Here is a 26,169-nt window from a genome sequence, read left to right as displayed (position 1 = left end):
GACACACAGACTCGCTGCCAAATGGTTGACGCCCCAAAACATCCCAGTTATTCAGAAAACAAGCAATACAGGTGGAAGGCAGGGTGTCTGCAGACACAGACACTGACACATACCACCGATGGGCCAATAAGTAACAACTGAGTATGAGTACATTTCTAGCTAAGTTTATGCTATTTCAAGGCAGGGATATCCTATTCATTATGACTTTAATGTCACAACAGCATACCTGATTATATTGCAATTTATGGCCATATTTTTATTCATGGTTTAGGTCTGTTTATTGTAATGTCACTCGATTACAAATATCTGAGTGAATGCACAGCTAGATTGATAATGACAGAAGAAAGTTCTCAGATATTTTATCATTGATTAAATAATAAAAGCATTTTATGAAAAATAGGTAAAGCAATTTTAAAGAATTTGCCCTTGGTGAGCTGATTGTATTGATGGTGAAATGATTCTGGTTTTCTGCCTCTTCCTCTCTCAGGTTACCCATAGTTCTCTGAGTGGGCTGCGGTCATGGAAGAGCCCAGCAGTTCCCTCTTCTACCTTTTCTGCCAGCCAGTTCAAGGCCCTCTTGCCCCCTAAGAATAAGGGTGAAGTGGGGGACACCTGGTGGGTGATTCCAAGTGAGCTCAACATCTTCACAGGATACCTGCCCAACAACCGTTACCACCCCCCCTCTCCAAAGGGCAAAGAGGTATGTTGAAAACTCAGATTACTGATCAGTGATTGGTCAGAGTGGGATAAGATACCGAAAACTTGACAGCTTTTCTTTCTCTGTCTCAGATTCTCATCCATTCCCTGCTCAGTATGTTCCACCCTCGACCCTTCATCAAATCACGATTTGCTCCTCAGGGCACAGTGGCCTGCATTCGTGCCAGCAGTGATTTCTATTATGATATCGTCTTCAGGTAAGGACCAAATAAAGCTAGAGAGTTTAAATGAAATTTTACCCATGCACATTGAGAGTACAAGGTCCTCCTGGCACACCTTCAGCTATGTTCTGCAGCTTCTCATTTCAACAGTGTCAACAACAATGAACATACTTAAAAAATAAGAATGAGTAATCAGCCTATGCATGTATTTAATGATTACATCTCTCCAACACATCTAATTCAGGATGTCTGATATCTCACATACATATCAAACTTTACCAGACCCATTTGCTCTGTTCCCCCGCTGCAGAATCCATGCAGAGTTCCAGCTGAATGAAGTTCCAGACTTTCCATTCTGGTTCACCCCGGGCCAGTTCACTGGTAACATTATCCTCTCCAAAGATGCATCCCATGTCCGCCACTTCCACCTCTTTGTTCCCAGTGACAGGTAAGTCCTGCCAATAAACTCTTTCACATGAGCACACATGGACAAAAACAGATTCTCCACTCAGTATATTGCTGCTATCTACAGCTTTAATGTGACATGTCCTCTTGTCTCCCAGGTCTCTGAATGTGGACATGGAGTGGCTTTATGGAGCAAGTGAGAGCAGTAACATGGAAGTGGACATTGGTTTCCTGCCACAGGTACAGTTAGTTACCATGACACAGGTCACTCATTTGTTTTCTGATATGAGTGAATGAATAAAGGAATTAATCAAAGTCTTATGTTCAGTTTGTGATGCCAGCTTTACCTCTCTGAATTTGAGATCAGCTTGTCTTGCATTTGAAGCTACTTGTGCGCCCTTAGAAGAAGCTCTAATCTTCATGTTAAGTGCATAGTGTTTGTATTCATGTAATATTAAATTATGCTGTCACTTTGTATGTGTTACTAATATTAATTACATAGACGATTTAAAGGGTTGGTTAGGATTCTAAGGAGAAATAAAATGTGAACAAAATATTTTGATAATTTCTGTATCACACATTTGGCCATGTTTGCCATGTTATCAGTGATAAAGCAGAATACAATGCCATTTTAGTGAACGTTGGATGAAATTAGGGTGGATACTAATTTAAGAAGTGTGTAAATTCTGACATATTAAGTAGCATGAGACATGTTTGAGGGGTGACAGATTATTGTAACATATAGGTTTTCCCCTGAAATTGCACCTAAGGCTTACGTGCAGGATGAGACACTGTGTTGTATTTACAGCTGTTTATCCATCTCAATAGTTGGAGTTGAGGTCTGCTAGTCCATCTACACCCTCATTCATTCAGGATGAGGAGGGCAATCTCGTTAACAGTCGGGGTGAGGGTGGTGAACCCATCCAATTTGTCTTCGAGGACATACACTGGACCTCGGAGATCAGCCACCAAGATGCCACTCACCAAGTGGAAGTCACCTTCTACCCTTTTAAGAAGGTGAATATCCACAGCACAACCATTTCCTGAACAACTAAATTTTGCTGCTGCTGTTGTGTTTTGCATGCAAAGCATTCCATCAAAACATTTGCTCAAAACATTTGGCGTCTGTAAGTCTTGTTTTTGTCATATCTCCAGCCACATGTGCTTTTTGTATGCCATTGTTCCCATTTACTTAATTTCTGTTGCTTAGCATGCCCTAGCTGTGATCTTTTACATGATCTCATCTCTTGTTTGTCCACAGGTGTCCTACCTACCTTTCACTGAAGCCTTTGAGCGAGCACAAGCAGAGAATAAGCTGGTGCACTCCATTCTGCTTTGGGGTGCATTAGATGACCAGTCCTGCTGAGGTGAGATAATTAACATGAACATCAACTTCCTTTTCAATCCCCAAATGTACAGACCCCCCCACACACAGAATCAAATTTGTATTTTGCTGTCTGCTTCTAGTGCTTGTCCTTTGTCTTCCATCCATTCCCTTTGACCATACCTGAACCAAGGGGGGGGGGGGGGGCTAAGAGTACATCTGTCACCATTTTACAATGCTGTGATTGAAACCATTCCCAAATCCTCTGTGAAAAGTACACATGGCCATTGAAACTCTAGTTACTGGTCACACACCTATTTGCATATGAAACTGGTCGTTGGTTTCTGTCATTATGCAGCTGTATTGTTTATAAAGGTGGGGATACCTGCAGTCAGTTTAGACTGAAGAGTTCACTTAGTTGAGTGATGAAACGTATCTGTCAATAAACGTTGTATCCAGATGAAATGATTCAACTTTCTTTGATTTTCTTACCTGGATTATTGAGCATGCATCAAGACATTTGTCTGTCTTCCCTCCACATTCTTGTAGGTTCGGGGCGAACTCTCCGGGAGACCGTCCTGGAAAGTTCGCCCGTTCTGGCCTTGCTCAACCAGAGCTTCATTAGCAGCTGGTCTCTGGTCAAAGAGCTGGAGGACATGCAGGTATGCATCCATGACAGTGCAATATTACCCTCATGTTAGATGAAATGGCTGGGGTGCTCATACTCAGAATACAACTAATAAATAAATAAATAATAGTTATCTTAAATTTACCACCTCTCCATTTACCATTGTGTTGTGTTCAACTGTAATGTGTACCAGAGTTTATGCCAATGTTTTCTTATTTGTCAGGCTGATGAGCAGAACCCTGTGTTGAGCCAAAAAGCTCGACTACATCTGGAGAAGTATAACTTTCCTGTGGAGATGATGGTAGCACTGCCCAACGGTACTATTGTAAGTACTTTTATTCATCTATCATCCCACAATTTCTTACCATTCAGGGTTAGGTTCTCCAAAAATCCTATATTAAATACCCATGTGAAATCAATGCCAAATTAAGAAATCTAAGCAAATATTCCAGTCTACAACAATTATTAAAATCCTTTTTGGTTTCATGTCAATTTAAATCCTTAGTTTGATTTACCTCTTGTAGTCCCAAACCAGCTCAGGAGGGAAATGCTTTTTGCGATTATGCTTGGGTACGACTAATTTGTTTAATGGCTTCAGGTCCATCACCTCAACGCTAACTACTTCCTTGATCAGACGGCCATGAAACCAGAGGAGGAAGGAGCTACTTTCAGCTTCTCCGGGGGGTTTGAGGACCCATCCACTTCTACTTACATCCGTTTTCTTAAGGAAGGGTTGGAAAAAGCCAAGGAGCACATGGCACAGTAGTATTCTACATGTGGTATGAAGGGGTTTGGGGTCTAAATTGGAGGACAAGGTATGAATTAATCTCGATAATGATCAAAGTTAAATAAGAACCTGCACGTTTGTACCAGGATATGTTTTTCCTAGACTACTGGCAGCTGAAAAGTGTTTTTTTTTTTTTCATTTTCTTTTTTAAATATTATATTTATTTTGGCCTTTCACCTATTCAGCAGTGAAGCTGATATAAACGTATTCATAACTAATAATACAAGTAAATGATCCACAGGTAAAAAGAATTCTGCTTCTCCTCAAAGGCAGTTTTACTGTTCTTGTCAATGCATTTTGACTAAATACAAAGGCCAAACATAGATTCCACCATCTAAACATATTTATACTCGGTTTTCTCTCTGCATAAATTACTAATTATTAAGTTTTATGTAATTTCTAGGCGGAGGTCTGCCAAGTCATCATTGATCTTTGCTCATAGTGATCCCATGCTTACACAAACTGCCATAATACATCATAATATTACATATATACATTCTTATATCACAATATTCACAATAGTCGCTGTTTCTAACTTTTCTCTGCTGCTCAGCATGCCTAGGGACAAGGCTGGTACTGCTGTGAACTGTTGTTGAGCTTCAAGAGTTTTTGAAGGCTTTGCCTGAAAGCTGTCTTTGGGCTGGGCAAGGCCTGATGTCATTGCTGAAGCCGCTGCAGGGAACACCCTTCTCTGGCCCAAAGGTGCGAAAACAGCAAGAAAAACTGGGTGGTAGCCCATGAAAGGCACAATTCTGTTTTTTTTGTGGGGGGGGGGGGGTTGTGAAAGCAAATGTTAATTTTTGTGCACATTTTCCATTGTTGGGCGGTTGCCCTAATCATATTCAAGATGTAACCAAAGGTTTTTTTTTAAATATATACATTAGCTGCTTAATAGACAGACTAGCTGTTAAGCAGAAAGTAATAATACTAGGTTGCTTGTTATTGCATTAATGGTCATTTAAATGTCAAACAATGGAACCAGGTGGACGCATCTTTGCTGAATGTATTGCTTGTTCAGACAGACAAATGCTGCTGTGTTACTTTGGACTGCATTCAGATTGAGCTTATTCCTTTCCTCATGACTTCAACTGGAAACGTTAATGAAAGGAGCAAAAACCTGAGACAATCTTGAACCACTTTCTTACATTTTCATGAGGCCTCTCGTTGCATTTCCTGTTTCATCCCTCATTTCCTTTTTTTTTAAATGTGTAGTAGACACTAAAAAAAACTAAAAAAAAAAATCAGAGATTTGATCGTTTAAAGTAATCACCCGATCGCTTGGAGCTCATGTGGAAAAAAAACCCAATTTTTTTTACCTACAAGTGCCACATTTTCTGTACAAGGTGAAATAAAACTCTTTGTTACAATACAGCTGTGTTCTTTGGCAACATGAATCATACACCAATTCAGTGCGTCAAATAGACGTGTAAAGATAAAAACATGTTACAATGGCTTTCATATTTGTGCACTGTGCTGATTTTATCATCTATTCTACAACAATGTAGAGTACGAGCAAGATAGATTTGTCTATGGGGACAAGAGAGAAAAAGTCACAGGTAATTACAAATAACTGGATTGCAATAATTTCAACCATTCCTGGGCTTTTTAAGTTTAATCAGCATCCAACCAATGCCTTTTATCAAGCAATTTCTCTTAAATCCACAAGATGGCAATCAGCAAACAGTTTCGTTCAGTTCAGTGCAGGACGCATTGTAAAAGCTGCATGTCCTTCCAGTGATCATGTTTAGACTTCCAAGTGTTCTCGCTGGGTTCACTTTAGTCTTCATTTGAAACCATCAGACGACATCCTCACATACTACGAAGTGATGAAATCATGACACTGATGTGTGGGAGTTGTGCTTGTGGATTTGTGGGCTTTGTACATGCAAATAGGCTTTCAAAAAGGGATCTGTTGAAGGCTAATGTGTACTTCACCACAAATTTCAAGTAGCGGCCTATCTTGTACCATAAAGGCACACTAACCTATGAAGGTGAGGATATACAGTACGGTAAAGAAATAGTTACCATCATACGTATTTTCATACCCATTTTCCTCAAGGTTACATGATGGGATTAGAATTGCTTTCATCGAGTAGCATTTTAGTGCAAACTACAGCCATTCTGAAACCCTTTTGTGGTCAAAGTGGGGTAAAACCAGCCACATTCAGCTCTTCTCAGTTCAACACAGTTTAGTTTGGTTGCCAAACCCACAAGAATGGGTCAACCCTAAAATAGTCCTTTACTGGAACCCATTTGGAACCATTGCATTGTCCAAGTTCAGATGGCTAAAATTCAGAAGCCTTGACCACAGATACAGCCAACAATTTGCAGTCCAATTCTTTTTTTTTCCTGTTTTCTTTTTTTACATTGTTATCATCTGTTGAATGAACAGCTTAGTGTGTTTGTGTGTATGTGCGTGCTCAGTGATGAACACAGTTTTGATAGAATCTGAGAAGAAATAATACGACTAATGACGCAAAAGTACAAGTGCAAAGGTCAATCTCTTCATCTGAAAGTCCACACCTCCAACTCAATGACACGGAAGTCGTCGGTTTCAGAGAGACAACAGTTGTTGAAAGTGTGACAGGGGGTGCTCCGGCCCAGGTATAGCATCTCATCCAGCCACAGACCAAAGTGTCCACTGGTGCAAAAGAGAGAAAAAGAAAATTGGAGGCGAAGAAAGTGAAATGGAAGAAAACTTGTTTCCTAACTTGGTTAAATTAAAATGATTAGGTACTGTTGTCTGTGTCTATACATAGCTTTTTTCCCCCCTCCCTCCTTTTTCTCCCCAACTGTATCCGGCCAATTACTCCATTCTTCCGAGTCATCGCGGTCGCTGCTCCACCCCCTCTGCCGATCTGGGGAGGGCAGCAGACTACCACGTCTCCTCCAATATACGTGGAGTTGCCAACCGCTTCTTTTCACCTGACAGTGAGGAGTTTCACCAGGGGGATGTAGCACGGGGGAGGATCACACTATTCCCCCCAGGTTCCCCCCTCCCAAACGGGCGCCCCGCCTGACAAGAGGAGGTATTAGTGCAACGACCAGGACACATACCCACATCTGGCTTACCACCTGCAGACACGGCCAATTGTGTCTGTAGGGACGTCAAGCCAAGCCGGAGGTAACACGGGGATTCGATCTGGCGATCCCCATGTTGGTAGGCAACGGAATAGACTGCCCCGCCACCTGGACGCCCCACATACATAGATAACTTTTAACAAGCTTTTAAGATGTCAGACAAAGAAGAATAAATGGAATGAATTGAGAATGAGAATTTGGCAAGTGGAAAAGTACATTACCTGCCTCCACCGATGGCAAAGGAATCCAAGTCTCCTTTAATGAAAAATGAGTTCTCACCGGACCATCTGAAACACTGGACAGAGATAACAGGGACAGAATCACTACAAAGTCTTGTCCTATGCAGTACATTGCCTTCCATAAGTATTAAAATTCCCTTGACTTTTCAAATTTTATGAACATTTTGTTTCTTTATTGCAATTTGGTGATGTGCTGCTTGAATTCTAAAAGATTAAAAGGAAAAATTCAAAGTTTTCTAAAAATTTGACTGTTGCATGAAAACGAGGAATCATTTAAATGAGTATTATATTAATTGAGTAATATTTTGCAGGAGCACATTTGGCAGGGAATCCAAATCCAAGTTTTCCCCGATTCCTTTATTGTTTTTCCCTTTGGGTTTGGGGACTTCCACAGTCGTCCTTGCAGTTTTGTTCAAGTTTCTTCCAGCTAGTCTGGCAGTGTCTGAAGAGTTATCTTCAACTCGGTTCATAGATTTTCAATGAGATTCAAGAATGGGCTTTGGCTGCAACACTCAAGGGTTCTCTAATTCCTGTTCTGCACTTCATGCTAATAGGGGCTATGTCTTGTGGGAACATTATAATCCTACCAATCTGAGGTTTTTGGGACTCTGGCGCATTATCAACACAAGAATTTGCCATCTGGCGTCTTTACTGTAAAACGCAAATTTGTGAAATGCTGGACTGACAAATGTCTTTGCAGCAGGATGTGGGGGGTTTTTGGTCCCCTGACCAAGGTCCTTCATACCTGGTTGCTCAGATTGGTCAGGGGACAAAAGGTTTGTGTAAATTTATTTTTCTCACGTTTTGTAACGATGGAGCCTACTGAGCTGATATGAACACCAAACATTTTAAAAATGGCCATGCCTCCTCAGATTCTGAATGCTACAGACAGTTGCTTAGAGATTATGGTAAAAGCTTTCTTCTGACCTGCATAGTGATCTGTGATCCCTTGTACACACGTGTGTTTTGTTTTAAATTATGTCAAATTCAAAGGAATGTGGATGCAAATGCATTAAATTTGGAATTTTTACTGACTCACTCAGTACTTAGTGAGTCAAAACCTTTAGGCTTTTCATTTACAGCCAGTTTGAATAGAAATTGTAACTTGAAAAATACTTTGTGTGAGAGTAGGGGTTATAGTGTGAAGACGAGCGACAAAAGTTTCTAAATCGAAGCCATCACAACGTGTGGAAAAGTAAATGGGGTCGATTACTTGCTGAAGGCAGTATGTTCAATTGAAAGTTGGCAGAAATATTGAAGCATAATCCAGTATGGACACTGCATTGTACAAACACAGTGAGATATTTTTCAGATTATATTGTTTTATTAAACCTGTGCTTTTATTTGTGAAATCCTTTGGGGGGGGGGGGTTTCCCCCTTTTTCTCCCCTGTTGTACCCATCCAATTACCCCACTCTTCTGAGCCGTCCCGGTTGCTACTCCACCCCCTCTGCTGATCCAGGGAGGGCTGCAGACTACCACGTCTCCTCCGATACACGTGGAGTCGCCAGCCGCTACTTTTCACCTGACAGTGAGGAGTTTCACCAGGGGGACGTAGCGCATGGGAGGATCACGCTATTCCACCCAGTCCCCCCCCCCCCCCGAACAGGCGCCCCGACGGACCAGAGGAGGCACTAGTGCAGCGACTAGGACACATACCCACATCTGGCTTCCCACCCACAGACACAGCCAATTGTGTCTGTAGGGATGCCCGACCAAGCCGGAGATAACACGGGGATTCGAACTGGCGATCCCCGTGTTGGTAGGCAATGGAATAGACACCCAAACCTGTGCTTTTATTTGTGAATTTCTTAAACAAAAACAGGATGGTTCAATTCACTTTAAGCGCAATTATTATTTTTTTTTTACATTTTCGAATACTGAAAAATATCTGCCATTGGATAATTGTTGTGTTCATCTGTTCACATATCTATACATCCCAAAATGAATTGAACCAAGCTGTGACACAAAATAAGATATTGTGATTAGGATTTTTGGAAATTTGGACTGAATACAAAACACAAGGCGGTCATGCTGTACAACTGTTGAATGTATGTTTTTTCAGCATAGCTAAACCTTTCCACAGGTTAGCCATTCGGTGGACTACCTTAAAGCGAGGATGCAACATGAAGAGGAATGTCTCCCCCGTGCCATAGAATGTATCACTAGGCCTAAGTGGGTGTGACAGAAAACTTCCAAACTCCTGCAGACAACATCGCAAAACAGCATCGGTAAGTGAAATACAACAAGTCAAACTGCTCAAAACTTTGACATTTCTCCGGCTCATTTACTCCAGTTTGCCAGACAGGCTTGGACATAAACGGATCACAACCTGATCAAGCGCGTCCTTGATGACAATGAGCACAGGTGAGTCTGTGTCACTCAGCTTTCGGTAAAGACACTTGAGGCTGAAGCCATGGCGGGATGTGCTGTAAGCCAGCTTCCAGGTAGAGCCCACCAACCTGGGGGGCAGCTCCATACACAACTAGGGAGAAAGAAAAGGAGGGGAAGGGAGAAGTGAAAAAAGTGAAGGGAGTAAGAAAGATGTGCCACAAGTAGGAGGTTCAAGTGGTCAACAACAGTGAAGGGTGGGTGGGGTGTGTGTGTTGGGGGGGGGGGGTATGTATGAAAAGAAGCAGAAGAAAGGATGTGAGACAAAATGAATATATAGTACATAGAAAGTGGTAGCCTGAAATAAAAACCAGGCGATCTACTGGTCAAATGTAATCGTGTAAGTTAGTGCTAGGATGTGGGACAAACCTGTCCATAATTAGCAACACGCAAGTTTGAAGAAGGTAAATCAATATAGCTTCACCTTATGTATTGCAGCCCAACGTGCCATGAAACAGGCTTGTACTGTACGTGCCATTACTGGAGAAAAGCCTATCTGCACATCTACAAGCCTATTTCTGCCTTATGTGTGGGTAGATCATTATTAATCATCATTATTATTGCGCACACACTCCTCAGTTAGGGTAATGGTGATGCCTTTATATGTTTATGTGTATGTGTGCCAAGCTTAGCTTGTGTTTACTTAAGTGTCTGGTCTGTGTGCACAGGTAATTCTTACGGGCTGTCTGTGGCTGTCTGTGTGTATACCCGTCATGCTGTCACTCACCTGTCTGACATATGAGGCTTCTAAAATGCGGCTCTCCTGAACAATGTCATCTAAACACTCTGGGTCTCTGTCAATGACGAGGGTCAGCTTGCCCCCACTCTCCTCCATTGACACCATCTAAAAAACACAATCTGTTAGACGGTACACACATATGCACTCAAACCAAGCCAAAATATCCAAACAGGTTAATGAGGTGTGATCAAGGACAAAGCTCCCTCCCTCAAACAAGTGAAAACACTGAGGGACAACAAACAAGCGTGTTGAAAAGCAAAACAATAACCTGTTAAATCTACCAATATCTAAGCCACGAAATGCCTCTGAATTTTGCTGAGGGTGCCGGATGTGGGTATGTGTCCTGGTCGCTGCACTAGCGCCTCCTCTGGCTGGTCGGGGCGCCTGTTCGGGGGGGAGGGGGAACTGGGGGGAATAATGTGACCCTCCCATGCACTATGTCCCCCTGGTGAAACTCCTCACTGTCAGGTGAAAAGAAGTGGCTGGCGACTCCACATGTATCGGAGGCATGTGGTAGACCACATGCCTCCTCTGCATGTCTGCAGACCATGCATGTTTGCAAGGTCTGCAGACATGCAGGGAGGCATGGGGAGGGCTGCAGACCATGCAGACATGCATGGTCTGCAGCCCTCCCCGGCTCGGCAGAGGGGGTGGAGCAGCGACCGGGACAGCTTGGAAGAGTGGGGTAATTGGCCGGGTACAATTGGTGAGAAAAAGGGAAAAAAAAAAAAAACTACAAATATCTAAGCAACGACATGCCTCGGAATTTTGCTGAGGGCTTAGTCACTATCACATAGCTTTACACGCACAACTAGCATAAACACACTCACCTCCCAGTCTTCACCCGAACGCCGATGCTTCTGTAATACCTCCTCGTCTCCCTCCACCTCCTCCTCTCTGTCCTCAATCAGTACAAACTCCTCTTCCTCGCCTTCTCCCTCCTCCCCTTCTTCCCCTCCCTGCAGGATACACAGGTCTGGTCGCCATTGGCTCAAGTAGGCGTAGAGTTCGTCAGCGCTATCCGGTGAGGAGAGAGCAGCCGTGAAAAGGGGGCAGAAAATGGCTCACGGTGTTAAGAAAGGGATCAGAATCGCAATATTTGTCATGTTCTGCAGCGACTCATGGGTGTCACAGCGAGAGCTGTAACCCACCATGTGGGGGCAACTGTATAAATGAAAAAGAACCTCTTATTTTTCTGTTTCACATGGTTAAAGCAAAGTAGCATTCTTTAGAAAATACATGTTTTGTTAGGGTTAAGTGCAACCGTTAGGTAATGTTTGTGTTTCAGTGTTAATGTTCAGTATGTTGCCAGAGTAGAGTGGAGAGAAAATGTTAATGTTAAACTGAAGAGTTTTGTTTGAGTTTCCACTAATGTCAAAATAAACCGCTGGCCAAAATGTTTGAGAAACAGTGGAAAAGACATGGCAGTAAAGGTAATAATTTGTGTTCAAGTGCCATGGCAGTGGCAGAGTTTGTGTCCTAGTGTGTCAGTCCATTATGTTATAGTGCATATGAAAAGAATTTATATTTCAGGATTTTGCAGAAGTAGTTAAAATCCACATTTGTGTCACAATACCTCTCCTGTGACAGGGCTAACCAGGCATCCCTTCTGGGTAAGGTTTTGGCTGTCCCCAGATGTAAGCCCCCAACACCCTTTTTCTTTCCAGCAGGCCGCTGAAACCGCAGCCGGACAAACATTAGTCCACCCGGACTGGCTGATGATGGTCTATGAGGCACTGAAAAACAGGATAGATACAGGATAACGTATTACCAGGAAGAATAAAAAACATAATTTGAAAACAAAATATGTCAAATTATACAGTGGATTTGAGTGATGGTTATGAATATTTCCACCTGCAAGCTGATACTTCACGTATGACTCCTTCTCTGCCTCATCTGTGGGCAACGGCTCAGTTTTCACTTTACCCCCCACATCTTGTCCTCCACAACAGAAGGTGGCAGCGCTGCTCAGGACTGCCACCCCCAGAGCCCCTGTAGACTGCTCTACGAGTTCATCCAGGGGGCTGTCTCTCATCTGCCTTTCAGCCTCTGCCATGTCGTTGCTATCCAGCCACTCGTCCTCAGAAACATCCCTGTTCAGGCCCAGGGCCAGGCTGGACTGTAAGGCTGATGAAAATGAGGTTGCCAAAGATGGGTCTGCTTCATCTTTGTGGTCAGAGAAGCCACCGTGGAGGTTCTTGACAGTTTTAGACTTCTGGACACTTTTCCTTCCTGTCCACCTAACCAATGATAAAACTGTGCTTATTTTACAGACTATGCAAGTGCATGTATGTGCAGACACATGTATGTATACTGTTTGTGTACATGTTTCAGAATCAAGCTTTATTGGTTAAGTGTGCATTTACATACAACGAATTTCTCTTCATTTATCAGAATTCACAATGTACTTTACATACTACATTTACACATATATACATACATACATGCCTACAGCAGCAATTAAGGGGGCAGTCACATAGATCACAGCGGTGTGAAGGGTAAATGAGAAAAATTAGGTATCAGGTTGGACAGCACAGACTGCCCAACATCCAACAGTGCCTATCTGGTGTATGTGATCATAGTAGGATCACTCGTGACAGGACAGACAGATAAAACATATGGTAATGCTTCACATTATGTGCATGAAATAAGTGTCAGTTAATGGGTAATAATGCCCTTATAAGTCATTATAAAATTTTTATTAACATTATAATGTGTTAGTAAGACTAAAATAAGCATTAGTTAATAGGTAACAAGGCCCTTACATGTCAAAAATTTTGCATTTAGTGTAAATAATATAATGAAAATAACTTTTATTCATGAGGGTCCTTAGATTGTATGTGCAAAGCTTTGCACAGATTGGACTTGCAACCTAAAACGAGTGTGGAAAAAGAAGGTTTTGCACATTTTGCAAGCGCCACCTAGTGGCAGAAAACGTGTTTATGATGCTATTATTAACACATATAGTCTTATTGACATATAATAATGTTATTAAGAATTTTATAATGCTTATAAAAGCGTTATTACCTATTAACTAGCACTTATTACATCCTCGTGTAAAGCGTTACCAAACAAACCAAGTACAAGACAGCACCAATCCTGAGTCGTCATCTGCAGCGCCATCTTGGCTCAAATCAATCAGCAAATCAATACTTACCTGTACTGTGAGGACACAAAGTGAATGTGTGTGATGTCTGCGAAGAAGGAAACAGATGCCAAACAGTCCACAGAGCACGACAAGAGATACTCCTCACAGCCATGTTCCATTACTAGAGGATGGGTCTTACACGGGTCAAAGAAAATCTTATTAGATGTTACCAGCAGGATACCAGACACCACCCCCTGAGAGTGAGAGAGAGAGAGAGAGAGAGAGAGAGGACATTAAAGATGATTCCATGAGTCTACAGATATCTTCAGATTCAATCAAATGGTGGTACTTCTTTGAATTTACTCCAAGTATCTCTAGCCTTTTTTTTTTTGGAGTATGGTAGCTAGCTGTGTTAGAAATTAGACGCGCATGTGTCAAATAGTTTTTAATGGAATATTTCTCTCAATCAGCTCTTTCTCTGACACTTCTTAAGAAATGAGATCTTCAAAATGATGCTGCTATTCCAGAGGCACAGAATATGCTCCAGACCCACCTTGCGGTCGGTGATGTAGCGACAGACCAGTTTAAGGTAGGGCGTGGCCTCTGGTCCCTCCCCCTGAGAGCACTCAGGCGGGAGAGCTAACAGGCACAGCTGTCCATCAGGCATTGGTACCGCCTCCACATCCTGTCAGAACGATAACACAGGGGCGTGACAGTTGCAGACCTGGTATATTTAGAGGTGACAAAATCTTGATTTAACATGATCTGATGATATCATGACATAATCACAACATAGTCCAACAAAAGTACACAAAGAAGGGCCTGGAATACACTGAACAGCAAAATTATACAATATGCTGTTCATTATGAGTCTTTTTTTTCGTTGCTTGCATCAAATTAATTTTCTTATAATGATCATGTAAGCCCCATATACTCTAAGACAACGCGAGCAAACTTTGATATCAGCAAATCATTTATTTTCAGTTGCTCTTGTACAAACCACCAGCTAATGGAAACTGATGCACGCTTAAGCGATTTTTGTTGTGCAATGCTGCTCATCTACATGAAAGTGCTGACTGTGGAAACTTTTAAAACAACAGGATGACCCCCTTGAAGAAACGATCAATAAGTGTCATTGGCTGGTAAAGGAATTTTTCAAGCTTTCACTGATTCAGTAAAACAATGTACTGCCATTTTGTCCTTGAACAGGAGCATATTCATTACTCGCATTTCATGTAGAGACCAAGTTTCAGTGACAGGGCTGGGCAATACTGGCAAAATCAAATATCAGGATATTTTTGACTGAATATATTGATATCGATAATATGATGACATTTTGTGGATGCCCGCTGGTGCTTTCATGAGATATTTCCATAATACAAGAACATTTTGAGAAATTATCATTCATAATTTGGATATGACGACCAAGCAGGTAGAGGCATTCACTGTTTATTTCACCCATCTAAAAAGTATAATAAGTTCAGAAAATCGTATCACGTTACTGCAATGCAGCCTTTAAGACCAGGGAATAACAAGATTTATGTCATACCACAATATTACGATAACCAAAACCCCAGACAATGTCTAGTATTGCATCACTATATATATACGTATATATAAAAACTTTGTTAAAACAAACACTCAATGGTAGGGAAAGTGCTCAACAAATAAGGAGCAAAATAATCCAGTGAGTCAACTAAACTCTTTATGAGACAGTACAAGCCTGTTTCATGCCATAAGCAATCATCAGCTGTCAATAAAGCTACTCGAGGAAAGGACATCAACAAAGGACATGTTTCACTCTTTGTTGTTTAGCCAACTTGGCAGTTGATGAGTGCATGATGCACGAAACAGGCTTGTACTGCTATGTATTAAAAGTTTTTTTCCCCTCCATCTATGTTAATATTCTGCTCCTCATTTGTTGAGCACTTTTATCAACACCATTGACAGTTTCTGGAAGAAAAAAAACCACGCTCTCTCTACATATATACACTTTTGTTTTTCCCCCTTTTTTTCTCCCCAGTTGCACCCGGCCAATTCCTAGCTGTCCTGGCTGTTGCTCCACCCCCTCTGTTCATTCGGGGAGGGCTACAGACCACCACATGCCTCCTCCGATACATGTGGAGTCGCCAGCCGCTTTTTTTCACCTGACAGTGAGGAGTTTCACCAGGGGGACATAGCATGTGGGAGGATCACACTATTCCCCCCCAAACAGGTGCCCCGACTGACCAGAGAAGGTGCTAGTGCAGTGGCCAGGACACATACCCACATCCGGCTTCCCACCCACAGACACGGCCAATTGTGTCTGTAGGGACGCCCGACCAAGCCGGAGGTAACACGGGGATTTGAACTGATGATCCTGGTGTTGGTAACGGAATAGACCACTACGCTACCCGGACACCCACAATATCGATATATATTGCCCAGCTTTAGTGAAAAAAAAGAGTTTTTGTTGTTGTTATGTTGTGTATGCACTCATCAGGTTCTTCGCTGTGATGACATTGGAACCAAAATGCTATAAAGGAAAATGTCTTTTAAAAGTCTGTAATAAAAAAAAAAGCCCAAAATTATTTTGAAGTATTTTTCCAGTGAAACCAATCGGTGAGGGCTGACATACTCAACCTGCTCTCAGGGTTGTGACGTCTGTTTGTTTACCTTTACAACAGAGGAGCCTGCTGGTGACTTAAAATCAATAAATAAATAAAGAGGGCACAAAGACACCAGTAACAGTAGCATGCTGATAAATTCCGTTTGACTACAACCAGATCTGTTTCTCTACTTTTTCATTGCCTCTTCCTAACACACTTATTAGTTGAATATTAAGAATTTACCAAGAGATTTCACTACCTTCACATATTTCTTTTCACACGCCAGGGATTCGAATCATATTTCCACTTCAGGATCATACAAGAGCAACTCCTTTGCAACTCCACTGAAAGTCAGTTTGAGCTACTTAAAACAGTACTGGCTGTCAAACCCTGCTACACATCGTTCAGTATTACTTCTCCAAAATCATGAAAACATTTCCATGTCTTGCTCCATTTTCAGTACGTATACCACACACACACACACACATGCACACATACGCACACGCACACGCACACGCACACGCACACACACACACACACACACACACACACACACACACACACTCTTTATCACTAAAACGCTGCAAAATTATTTTCTCACTATTACAGTATGTCTAGTTACTTACCAGTAGTTTGTCATATTCTGCATCCGGTGAAGGAGAGAGGGGTCGAGCTGGGAGTGTTGTAGAAAGTCCTGTACCAGCCTCCAGTTTTGGCTGGTGTTTCTGTTTTACATCGGTGAATAGGTTCACTTGTGGCAGAGACAATTCTTGAGGGTTTGGGGTCTTTTTCCCTTCCGGAACACACAGATGCTTCAGAATGGAGGCCATGACAAGAGAAGAAAGCCAAGTTTCAATGACATCAGTATCACATTGACATGAGTGTCTAGTTCCTCATTCTACAGGCCTGCAGTCCCCGCGTCAGTTTGTTTGTGGTCTTATCTTGTTTCTGTGTAAGTATGAGGGTTGAGGGCTGGACTTCTTTTTTTTTTAAATTTTAAACCATGCAAATTGTTTAAGTCATACAGCGAAGACGGGGTGTGGCATATGTCTTGATTTGCATTTAACAGCCATTTTAGAGGAGCAGAGCATAACAGCAGTGAAAGCAGCATTAATTTGTGTCACCAGCCAAAAAAACAATAACAAAGAAAATAAGGCAACTGCCATTTGAACCATATTACAGTATAACTACCTGACACGGGTCACCAGATGATGAAAATCAGGATGACCAGATCATTTCAGAGTGTTATCATTCTTATGTGATTTGTGACATGTGACATGAGCCAGTACGTAGCTGGCACCTGATTATAGTTTACTCTTACCTTCCGAGGGATGAGGGTAGATGTCAAGGAGCACAAATTCAAAGAGGAAGCAGAGCAGTCTTGGTTTATTTTGCATGTTTCTACCAGAGAGGTTCTGTCAATGTCAAACTGAGAGCTGATAGTGAACACCCTGTCCTCAGGGAGGACCTTGAAGGGAAAACGAAGGTATAAGCATATTTATGCACATATACATATAACTATAACAAGCAGGTCAAATATTACTGATGGCAAATTAGTTAATACGCCTGCGGCAAGTGGGGTATGGTTTTAACACCAGTTGTCCCACTCCTTCCTCAATTCCAACCCCTGCTCCACATACATGTGGAGAAGGTGCTGTTTGATGGGACTGAGATGGGTTTGAGTGGGAATGGCCAAACCTGGAATGAACCACACACCTCCTTTCTTCCTTCCTTTGCCCACTGGGGAGGTGCAGGCAACAGCCCGCTAACCTGTATCCCTCTATACAGACTACAGCCAACCAAGGAAGACTATCTGTTACTGGCTTAGGTTGATGCCAGAGAGGCTCCAGGAGATAGCCTATAAGGATGCCAGCCTTTCTACCTATACCAAGTAGCGCCTTGACCCTTGTGGGTGGCAGCTACAACTGGAGAGTCAAGTGGCACAGAAGCAGTTCTCTGTCAACCTGCCGAATACAATGGCTGATGGGGTCCAGTGCCACTATCCCTCCACCTTCTCTGGAGCCAAAGCCTTAGTGGATGCCCAAAGTTCGAGGAGAAGACTCCACCTTGTCCCATATCAGCTCCCTGCCAGCAGAACCTCCTTGCCTCTGCCTCCAGAAGAATATAGAGTGGCCCATCTGATTAAGAAGACAAACCTGTGTACTCCATCGGCCTGCACAGTCCCCAGATTGCAATCCAATAGACCACCTTTGGGATGAGATTCACAGAACAAATGGGAAGCCAACAAATGTGAGGCCAACATATCTGCAGGCGCTGTGTGAGCCCATCGAGTCAGCATAGGCCAAAATCTCTTAGGAACGTTTCCAAACAACTTTTTGAATCAATGCCACAAATAATTCAGGCTGTTCTAGAGGCAAAGGGGATCCTACCCAGTACTAGACAGGTGTACCTAATAAAGTGGCCACTGAGTGTATATGTTTCAGCAGATATAAACAGGTGTAATAAAAATTACACACAGCACATTAAAATGCTCTTTTTGTCATCTATCCTTTCCATATTGAATCTCAGACTTGCTAAATTGCCTTTTTTTTTCTCCAGGTACTCGATTTTGTTGGAGGCAGGGACACAAGTGTTGTGAAGCTTCCCGGCTGATAAATGGGTGTGCCAATAATATCGGCCGATATGAGCTAATTGCAGATAAATCAGCATCTGTGTTTATAACGGCCGATAAATGACAACCCATTAAGACTGAATGCAACACTGATGTGTATATCCCTTTAAGATCCTCACTTCTTCTTCGCCAACCTCTTCTCCGTATACTTTCCTGTACTTCCTAATTCCACCGCCAAGTCTCCTTGTCTTCCTTCCTCTACCCAGATGACACACCAAGTACCTTCCTAGCTGCCTCCCTCATCATTTATGTAGTAGTTGCCCAGCCATCCAGCAACTCTTCACTCTGGTTGACAATGTATAATAATGTTAAATATTCTTTAATACTTTTTTTTGGTAAAGAAAGCAGCCTTCTGAATAGCTTTGCATAGTCATATTGGTGTAAAATTAAATAATTAGATTAGATTAGATTAGTTTAGATTAGATTGTTTTATTAGCCACACGACCAAAGCCAGTTGGTGCACAATCCACATAGAAAAGGCATATTTTCATTCAAGCTCAAAAATTCACTATATAGGCTGCCATATCAGTAATTGGTGAAATTTTCCCCTCTAAAATTGGTATTGGTCTCAAAAATCCCCTATCGGTCAGGCTCTATAACAAGTAGATCTAATGTTATGCATTTAAGTCCCCTTTTCAATCAGTTGTGTAGCCAAATAATGTACCAGTACTCAACATCATTTAAAACATATGCCCTATCTGCAACCTCAATTTTGTATCATGTTTCTTACAAGCAAAATTATCGTAGTAGAGGATCAATACTGTGTGAGGTGAGATCCAATTCCACAACTTAGTTGAAAGATGGAGCCATTGACCTAGATCAGATTCCTGATGCCTGACAGACTAATTTGCCACAGTGAGGCTGTGGGTTTGTGTTATGCGTGTCTATGTATCTTATTGTATTCATGGGATTTTTTTAATCAACATTGTTTAGGACTTCTCTGAGATAAATTAATCTGAGCCCACAAACTGCAGAACGGACAATTTTAAAACAAATGCAATTCGATAGATATTCTAGCGGTACATCAGTGACTTGATTGTTGAGGTTTTTTTTTCAATATCCCCCATTAGTCAAAATCTGCTCTATAATTAGCTGGAGTCTTGTTTTAAAACAGGTCCAAAAGGATTTGTGGAGCAGACCTTGACTTTGCATTACGATGAGCAAATGTGCTTTTAAATTAAAAGGAATGGCATTTTAGAATCAGATCATAATCATAGCAACAACAAAAAATTCCAAAAGCAACCATCCCCACTTCTGATCTCAAAATGCATATGTGCTTTTTTGAAATTTTACAAGACACATTTATTTGTATTTTGTAACATACACTACTTAAATGGAGGAGGCCTGTAAATGTAAGTCTTATTTCAGAAATAAAATTTAACACATAATTGCCATTATTAGTTGAATAACTGAGTGTCTGCCAAACAAATAAAAAACTGTACCCATGGGATTTGTTAATAAACACGAAGACGTGCTCCAGATCAATGATAACATACGACAAATCATGGCAAGACAGAAAAATCAACATCTTGTGGCTTCTATTCATGCTTAACGGCCCATCAACAAAGGTAATAATGTCAGAAGCAGGTCACACAAATACCTTCAAATACGCATTCTTCCTGTATTTGCTGTATAGGCTCTGAAACAGACCCTGGAAATCCATGGTTGCGACCAGTCTGTTTAACAGACGCACATCTGAACCTTGGACACCGGTAATCAGTGGTAATCAATATAATAAAATCTGAACGTTATTACATAATGTATCTGTGATGGGAGTAGCAAGCTACTATCAGACCAGCTTTATGAGGCGGTGCTTGCAAAACACACACACACATGCATGCACGCACGCGCGCGCACACACACACGAACACACATGCGCACATACATGTACAAGCACAGACATGCATAACGTATGCAGACGCACAAAGTATACAAGCTTTGGCCTTATTTTTACTTTGGATGTACAATCTCATCTTTATATTCTTGTTTCAGTCTTACTAATTTTTTTTTTATCTTCTTAAAAGCCCTCAGTAAATAAACTTGACTTAGATTCTGTTTGTGAGCTTGCACTAACACACTGTTGAATCCCAACACATACTTCCTAACACCAAAGACATAGCAATAAATCCTTTCCTTCCGTAGTCATTCAGCTACCTGATTCGATGATTAAACAAGGAGTCTATCCATCAATAGGAAAAAGGTTTCACAAAAAAAGTTATATGACAAACCTTACTGTTCGTTGTTTGTTGCAGTCCACTTGTTTCCTCTTCCATCACTGCAGTGTTCAGCTCCCATGATGTCCCTGTTAAAAAATTGATTATTTTTCTCAAAGTATGAATTGCCCCCTCTCTCTCTCTTTGTTTCTTTCTCTTTGCAATGGAGCTATTATATCTGTATTTCAAAGAAGAAGACAATCCAGGCACTCCAAATACAAAAAAAAAAGTTGCAGTGAGGAAGGAAAAAATATATATAAAAACCAAAAAAAACCTTTACTGTACTGGCTGAATCATTCAAAAAGCCAACATGCTTCAACCACTGTAGGTGTATTATTATTATTATCATTATTTCTTTTGTGTATTGTGTTTTATTATTATTTCTTTTGTGTTTCCTGTTTTACATCGTGTAGAGCCGGATCCAAACTATGGAGGTGAGGCACTATAGGGCAGATGTCACTTGATTGACAGTACTCTTCGTAATATGTGCGCTGTTCCGAGTAGGGCGATCTTCTGGACTGCACTGATGTTGATGTTGCCTGGAATACAGTCGGTGAACTTTTCCATTCCCTTCTTCATGAGTCCTAGAGCGCCGATGACCACTGGTGTTGTTTCGGTCTTCATACCCCACATCCTGCTCATTTCATTCTCCAGGTCTTTGTACTTGGTCAGCTTCTCTGTGACTTTCACTGAGGTGTTTTTTTCGGATGGTATTGCCATGTCGATGAGCATACAACTCTTTTCCTTGCTGTCCTTGATAATGATGTCGGGCTTGTTGGCTTTTATCCCTCTGTCAGTGTGGATGGGCATGTCCCAGAGGATGGTGACATCATTGTTCTCAGTGACCGTTTTTGGCTGATGTTCGTACCACTTCTCAGTCGTCTTGATCTTGTAACTCCTGCAGATCTTCCAGTGCAGGTATGCTGCTGCCTTGTTGTGCCTGTATATGTACTTGGTCTTTGCCAGTTCCGGGCAGTCTGAGACAACATGGTCGATGGTTTCTTCATACATATTATTATTATTATTATTATATCTGTATATTGTAGCACATACACAGGCTTGGCAACTTTAACTACACAATAACTGTAAATGTAAAATTAGTAATTAGAACAGAGTCCAGCAGTAAAGAGGAAGTTATGGTCATTTGCTCCACATATACGTCATCGGTGTGTTCCCATATCAGCATGAGAGACTCTATTAATTTATATTTGTTGAGTTTCACTGTAAAATCAAAAATTTCAAAATGTTCATTGTTATGATGTAGTGTGCCTCATAAATCAAGGGCAGGATCACCTATAACTAATTTCTATCACTGCCCCCGCTCCTCCATTGTAAAGTACATCATTAAAGAAAAGAAATGCAAATGATACAATTACAACAGTCTGATATCAATCTAATGCTCATGCTCTTATTGATGCAAGCATCCTAAATCCTGCCTTGGTTATTGTCAACTCATGCCTGAGCACCTTGAAGGTAGTACTGCCGGAGCTTGGGGTTTCTGATGTGGGGGACGTGGTCGAGGGGGCGGCCTGCAGCATGTTGTTGGTGATGTCCGCTGCTGTCTGTGGTGTGCCGGACAACTTGGGCTGGAAGCTGCTTCTCCCAGGGATCTTTGGTGAACTGTGGCGGCTGAGTGACACCAGCAGGCAGTTTAGCTCCCAGTCTAACAGAGGGGGCAGACAAAAAGTAAAACACATGTAATATTGACCTATATACAATACAAATAGACACACATACCCACTGCTGTTGCCATTTATTCTGGATAAATCAGCAATAAAAAAAGACATACTAAATAATTCCCTCCAGTGCAATTTCATATTAGAGAATTGAAAGATTCAATCAGCTGACGGTTGATACAGTGCATCCGGAAAGTATTCACACCCCTTCACTTTCCCCACATTTTGTTATGTTACAGCCTTATTCCAAAATTGATTAAATTCTTTTTTTTCTCATCAATCTACATACCATACCCCGTAATGACAAAGCGAAAAAGGTTTTGTAGAAATTTTTGCAAATTTATTAAAAATAAAAAACTGAAATATTGCATGTACATAAGTATTCACACCCTTTACTCAGTACTTGGTTGAGGCACCCTTGGCAGCGATTACAGTCTTCTTGGGTATGAAGCTACAAGCTTGGCACACCTATATTTGGGGTATTTCTCCCATTCTTCTCTGCAGATCCTCTCGAGCTCTGTAAGGTTAGATGGGGAGCGTCGCTGCACAGCTATTATCAGGTCTTTCCAGAGATGTTCAATGGGGTTCAAGTTTGGGCTCTGGCTGGGCCACTCAACGACATTCACAGACTTGTCCCGAAGCCACTCCTTTGTTGTCTTGGCTGTGTGCTTAGGGTCGTTGTCGTGTTGAAAGGTAAACCTTCGCCCCAGTCTGAGGTCCTGAGCGCTCTGGAGCAGGTTTTCATCAAGAATCTCTCTGTACTTTGCTCCATTCATCTTTCCCTCAATCCTGACTAGTCTCCCAGTTCCTGCCGCTGAAAAACATCCCCACAGCATGATGCTGCCACCACCATGCTTCACTGTAGGGATGGTATTAGCAAGGTGATGAGAGGTGCCTGGTTTCCTCCAGACGTGACGTTTGGCATTCAGGCCAAAGAGTTCAATCTTGGTTTCATCAGACCAGAGAATCTTGTTTCTCATGGTCCGAGAGTCCTTTAGGTGCTTTCTGGCAAACTCCAAGCAGGCTGTCATGTGCCTTTTACTGAGCAGAGGCTTCCGTCTGGCCACTCTTCCATAAAGGCCTGATTGGTGGAGTGCTGCAGAGATGGTTGTCCTTCTGGAAGGTTCTCCCATCTCCACAGAGGAATGCTGGTTCTTGGTCACCTCCCTGACCAAGGCCCTTCTCCCCTGATTGCTCAGTTTGGCTGGGCGGCCAGCTCTAGGAAGAGTCCTGGTGGATCCAAACTTCTTCCATATACAAATAATGGAGACCACTGTGCTCTTCGGGACCTTCAAAGCTGTAGGAATTTTTTTGTACCCTTCCCCAGATCTGTGCTTTGATACAATCCTGTCTCGGAGGTCCACAGACAATTCCTTTGACTTCATGGCTTGGTTTCTGCTCTGACATGCACTGTCAACAATGGAACCTTATATAGACAGATGTGTGCCTTTCCAAATCATGTCCAATAAATTGAATTTACTACAGGTGGACTCCAATCAAGATGTAGAAACATTTCAAGGATGATCAGTGGAAACAGTATGAACCTGAGCTCAATTTTAGTGTCATAGCAAAGGGTGTGAATACTTATGTACATGCAATATTTGAGTTTTTTATTTTTAATAAATTTGCAAAAATTTCTACAAAACCTTTTTCGCTTTGTCATTATGGGGTATTGTGTGTAGATTGATGAGAAAAAAAGGAATTAAATCCATTGTGCAATAAGGCTGTAACATAACAAAATGTGGGGAAAGTGAAGAGGTGTGAATACTTTCCGGATGCACTGCATATTGAAAGTATGAAGCACTACAAAGCACTGTTTTCAGTCAAGTTATTTATAGAAGAGTGGGAGTTGCTAGTGCTGTAGCTAGCAATGCGATTTCCTGCTAAGCACCTGCAATTCAAACCCAACAGTGTGCCTTCCTTCATTGATGAGAGATGTAAATCCAATGTGACCAGCTGACAAAAACATGCATTTCTGTGCTAATACAGCATTCTTGGTTATCTTTTTGCAATGGCATCTGATGAAAGTGACACTGACAGAACTTGTCAATTTCAACCTTAAGTGTCAAAGGTGAATGATTAAAAGGCCTAATTGTAACATGACTGAACCTGGATGGCAAAAGCCAGCCAAACTTTTCATAAATCAAAGGAATGCTTTCCCTTCTTCGCCAGTAAGCCATCTAATAGAGAGACTAACCTATTCTTAACATTGCCAAAGTAACTGGTCCTGCTCTTGTCCCTCTGGCGGTTTTGTTCCATGGCTCCTAGAGTGTCTTGCTTCTTCACAGACTGAGCCATCCTCTCAATATCTTTGTCTGATGTTGGCAACAGTGGTTGTTTCAGAGGGACGGGTGTGCTCAGCTGGCCTCCCTCCTCCTCCTTTTGCTCCCCATGTCTACCATGCCCCAGTTACAGCACCTACACAAGATAGAGACAGAATGACAGAATAAACTACAAAATATGGACTGATTTTCCTGACATAGAGTGGATTGTAAATCTCTGCCTATGGCCACTTAGCCTTACAAGCAACATAAGCCAGTCTATACATTTAGCAGGTTAGTAGACTCATCTTGTTTCTAGTCGAATTCGATTGTCAATCAATCGATGCTCTCATTGTATGTGAGTGTGACAGCAGTTAGTGTTTGATTTTGGAATTAAGCTTTGGGCTTATCGAAAATGTTTTGATGGAAGATAGTTGCACCACATGATTATATACAACAGATGTGGCAACAGTAACAATACTGTTATTAAGAACATAACTGAATAACACCATGATTAAAATGAGTCATATCCCGTATTTCTATGGCAACACGACTCTACATAGTGCCTCCTATTAAGATGTGACCGACGCCTGTGTTCATACCATGATGCAAAAATGCACCTGGCTACGTATATCTGTATTAGTCACATTAGTGCATCTCATAGGGCTCACATTCCTTAGGGCTTGAGTGGTGTGATCGCTAGAATGACAACAGTGGACTTCGGCCAGCACTATACACCCTTCAAAATCCTTCTTCCTAAATCAAACGATTCAACGATGATCTCGGTATATTTCTGTACGTGTTGAGCGCTGTCATCATCTCGGAGGGAATCAGCATTCTGACGACACGCAAGAATGTCATGCTGACCAGTGCTAGTGTTTTAAAATTACAGTATCCAATCGTATAAGACAGAAGCAGTGAGCACAAAAAGCAGTAGATATATCTGACAATATTTTAACAACTGACCTGCCTTAGGGATATCCTGGGGCAAAATCGGGCGGCAACCATAAAAGCCCTTCATATTGCAGTGTTATGATATCACTGCAGACAACAGTAACAAGTTCAATACACATGCTCCGCCCAATTCTTAAAGGGCCAATGTGCTGCAATGACTGATGGATTGTGATTGAGCTTTTTCTGACCATACATTATCTTCGACGCTTTAGATGGGGTTTGTTGACCAGACTTTGGGTTTTTTTTTGGCATTTAGCACTCACTATATAGACAATAACGTAAGTGT

General features: G+C 41.8%; 2 protein-coding genes across 3 annotated transcripts in view; one reads left to right on the top strand and one right to left on the bottom strand.

The window, feature by feature from the left end:
* Nucleotides 1-4,781, top strand: part of selenon (selenoprotein N) — an 8,619-nt gene extending 3,838 nt beyond the window's left edge. Inside the window, exons 4-12 of the mRNA XM_056295823.1 lie at nucleotides 488-700; nucleotides 790-914; nucleotides 1,189-1,326; nucleotides 1,442-1,523; nucleotides 2,112-2,300; nucleotides 2,545-2,650; nucleotides 3,157-3,269; nucleotides 3,459-3,560; nucleotides 3,834-4,781. Of these exons, the coding sequence (XP_056151798.1) occupies nucleotides 488-700; nucleotides 790-914; nucleotides 1,189-1,326; nucleotides 1,442-1,523; nucleotides 2,112-2,300; nucleotides 2,545-2,650; nucleotides 3,157-3,269; nucleotides 3,459-3,560; nucleotides 3,834-4,001 (1,236 nt within the window). The 3' untranslated portion in view covers nucleotides 4,002-4,781. The remainder of the gene's footprint in view (nucleotides 1-487; nucleotides 701-789; nucleotides 915-1,188; nucleotides 1,327-1,441; nucleotides 1,524-2,111; nucleotides 2,301-2,544; nucleotides 2,651-3,156; nucleotides 3,270-3,458; nucleotides 3,561-3,833) is intronic.
* si:ch211-15d5.11 (nuclear receptor coactivator 7) lies at nucleotides 4,779-25,971 on the bottom strand. 2 transcript variants are annotated; one of them, XM_056295821.1, is made up of 16 exons: nucleotides 25,896-25,971; nucleotides 24,866-25,086; nucleotides 22,459-22,655; nucleotides 21,008-21,081; nucleotides 17,469-17,615; nucleotides 16,774-16,959; nucleotides 14,113-14,244; nucleotides 13,629-13,813; nucleotides 12,326-12,711; nucleotides 12,048-12,207; nucleotides 11,302-11,488; nucleotides 10,460-10,576; nucleotides 9,674-9,826; nucleotides 9,449-9,544; nucleotides 7,325-7,398; nucleotides 4,779-6,663 (listed from the first exon to the last, which is right to left on the bottom strand). In XM_056295821.1, exons 2-16 carry the CDS (start codon nucleotides 24,964-24,966, stop codon nucleotides 6,528-6,530), a joined length of 2,331 nt encoding a protein of 776 aa, XP_056151796.1. In that variant the 5' UTR covers nucleotides 24,967-25,086; nucleotides 25,896-25,971; the 3' UTR covers nucleotides 4,779-6,527. The 2 variants fall into 2 exon arrangements, with proteins under 2 accessions (XP_056151796.1, XP_056151797.1); XM_056295822.1 differs by lacking the exon at nucleotides 17,469-17,615.
* Between the last annotated feature and the right edge of the window lie 198 nt (nucleotides 25,972-26,169).

This window comes from Lampris incognitus, chromosome 16 (assembly GCF_029633865.1).
Source record: "Lampris incognitus isolate fLamInc1 chromosome 16, fLamInc1.hap2, whole genome shotgun sequence".
Classification (NCBI taxonomy): domain Eukaryota; kingdom Metazoa; phylum Chordata; class Actinopteri; order Lampriformes; family Lampridae; genus Lampris; species Lampris incognitus.
This window is presented reverse-complemented; position numbering and strand designations above follow the sequence as displayed.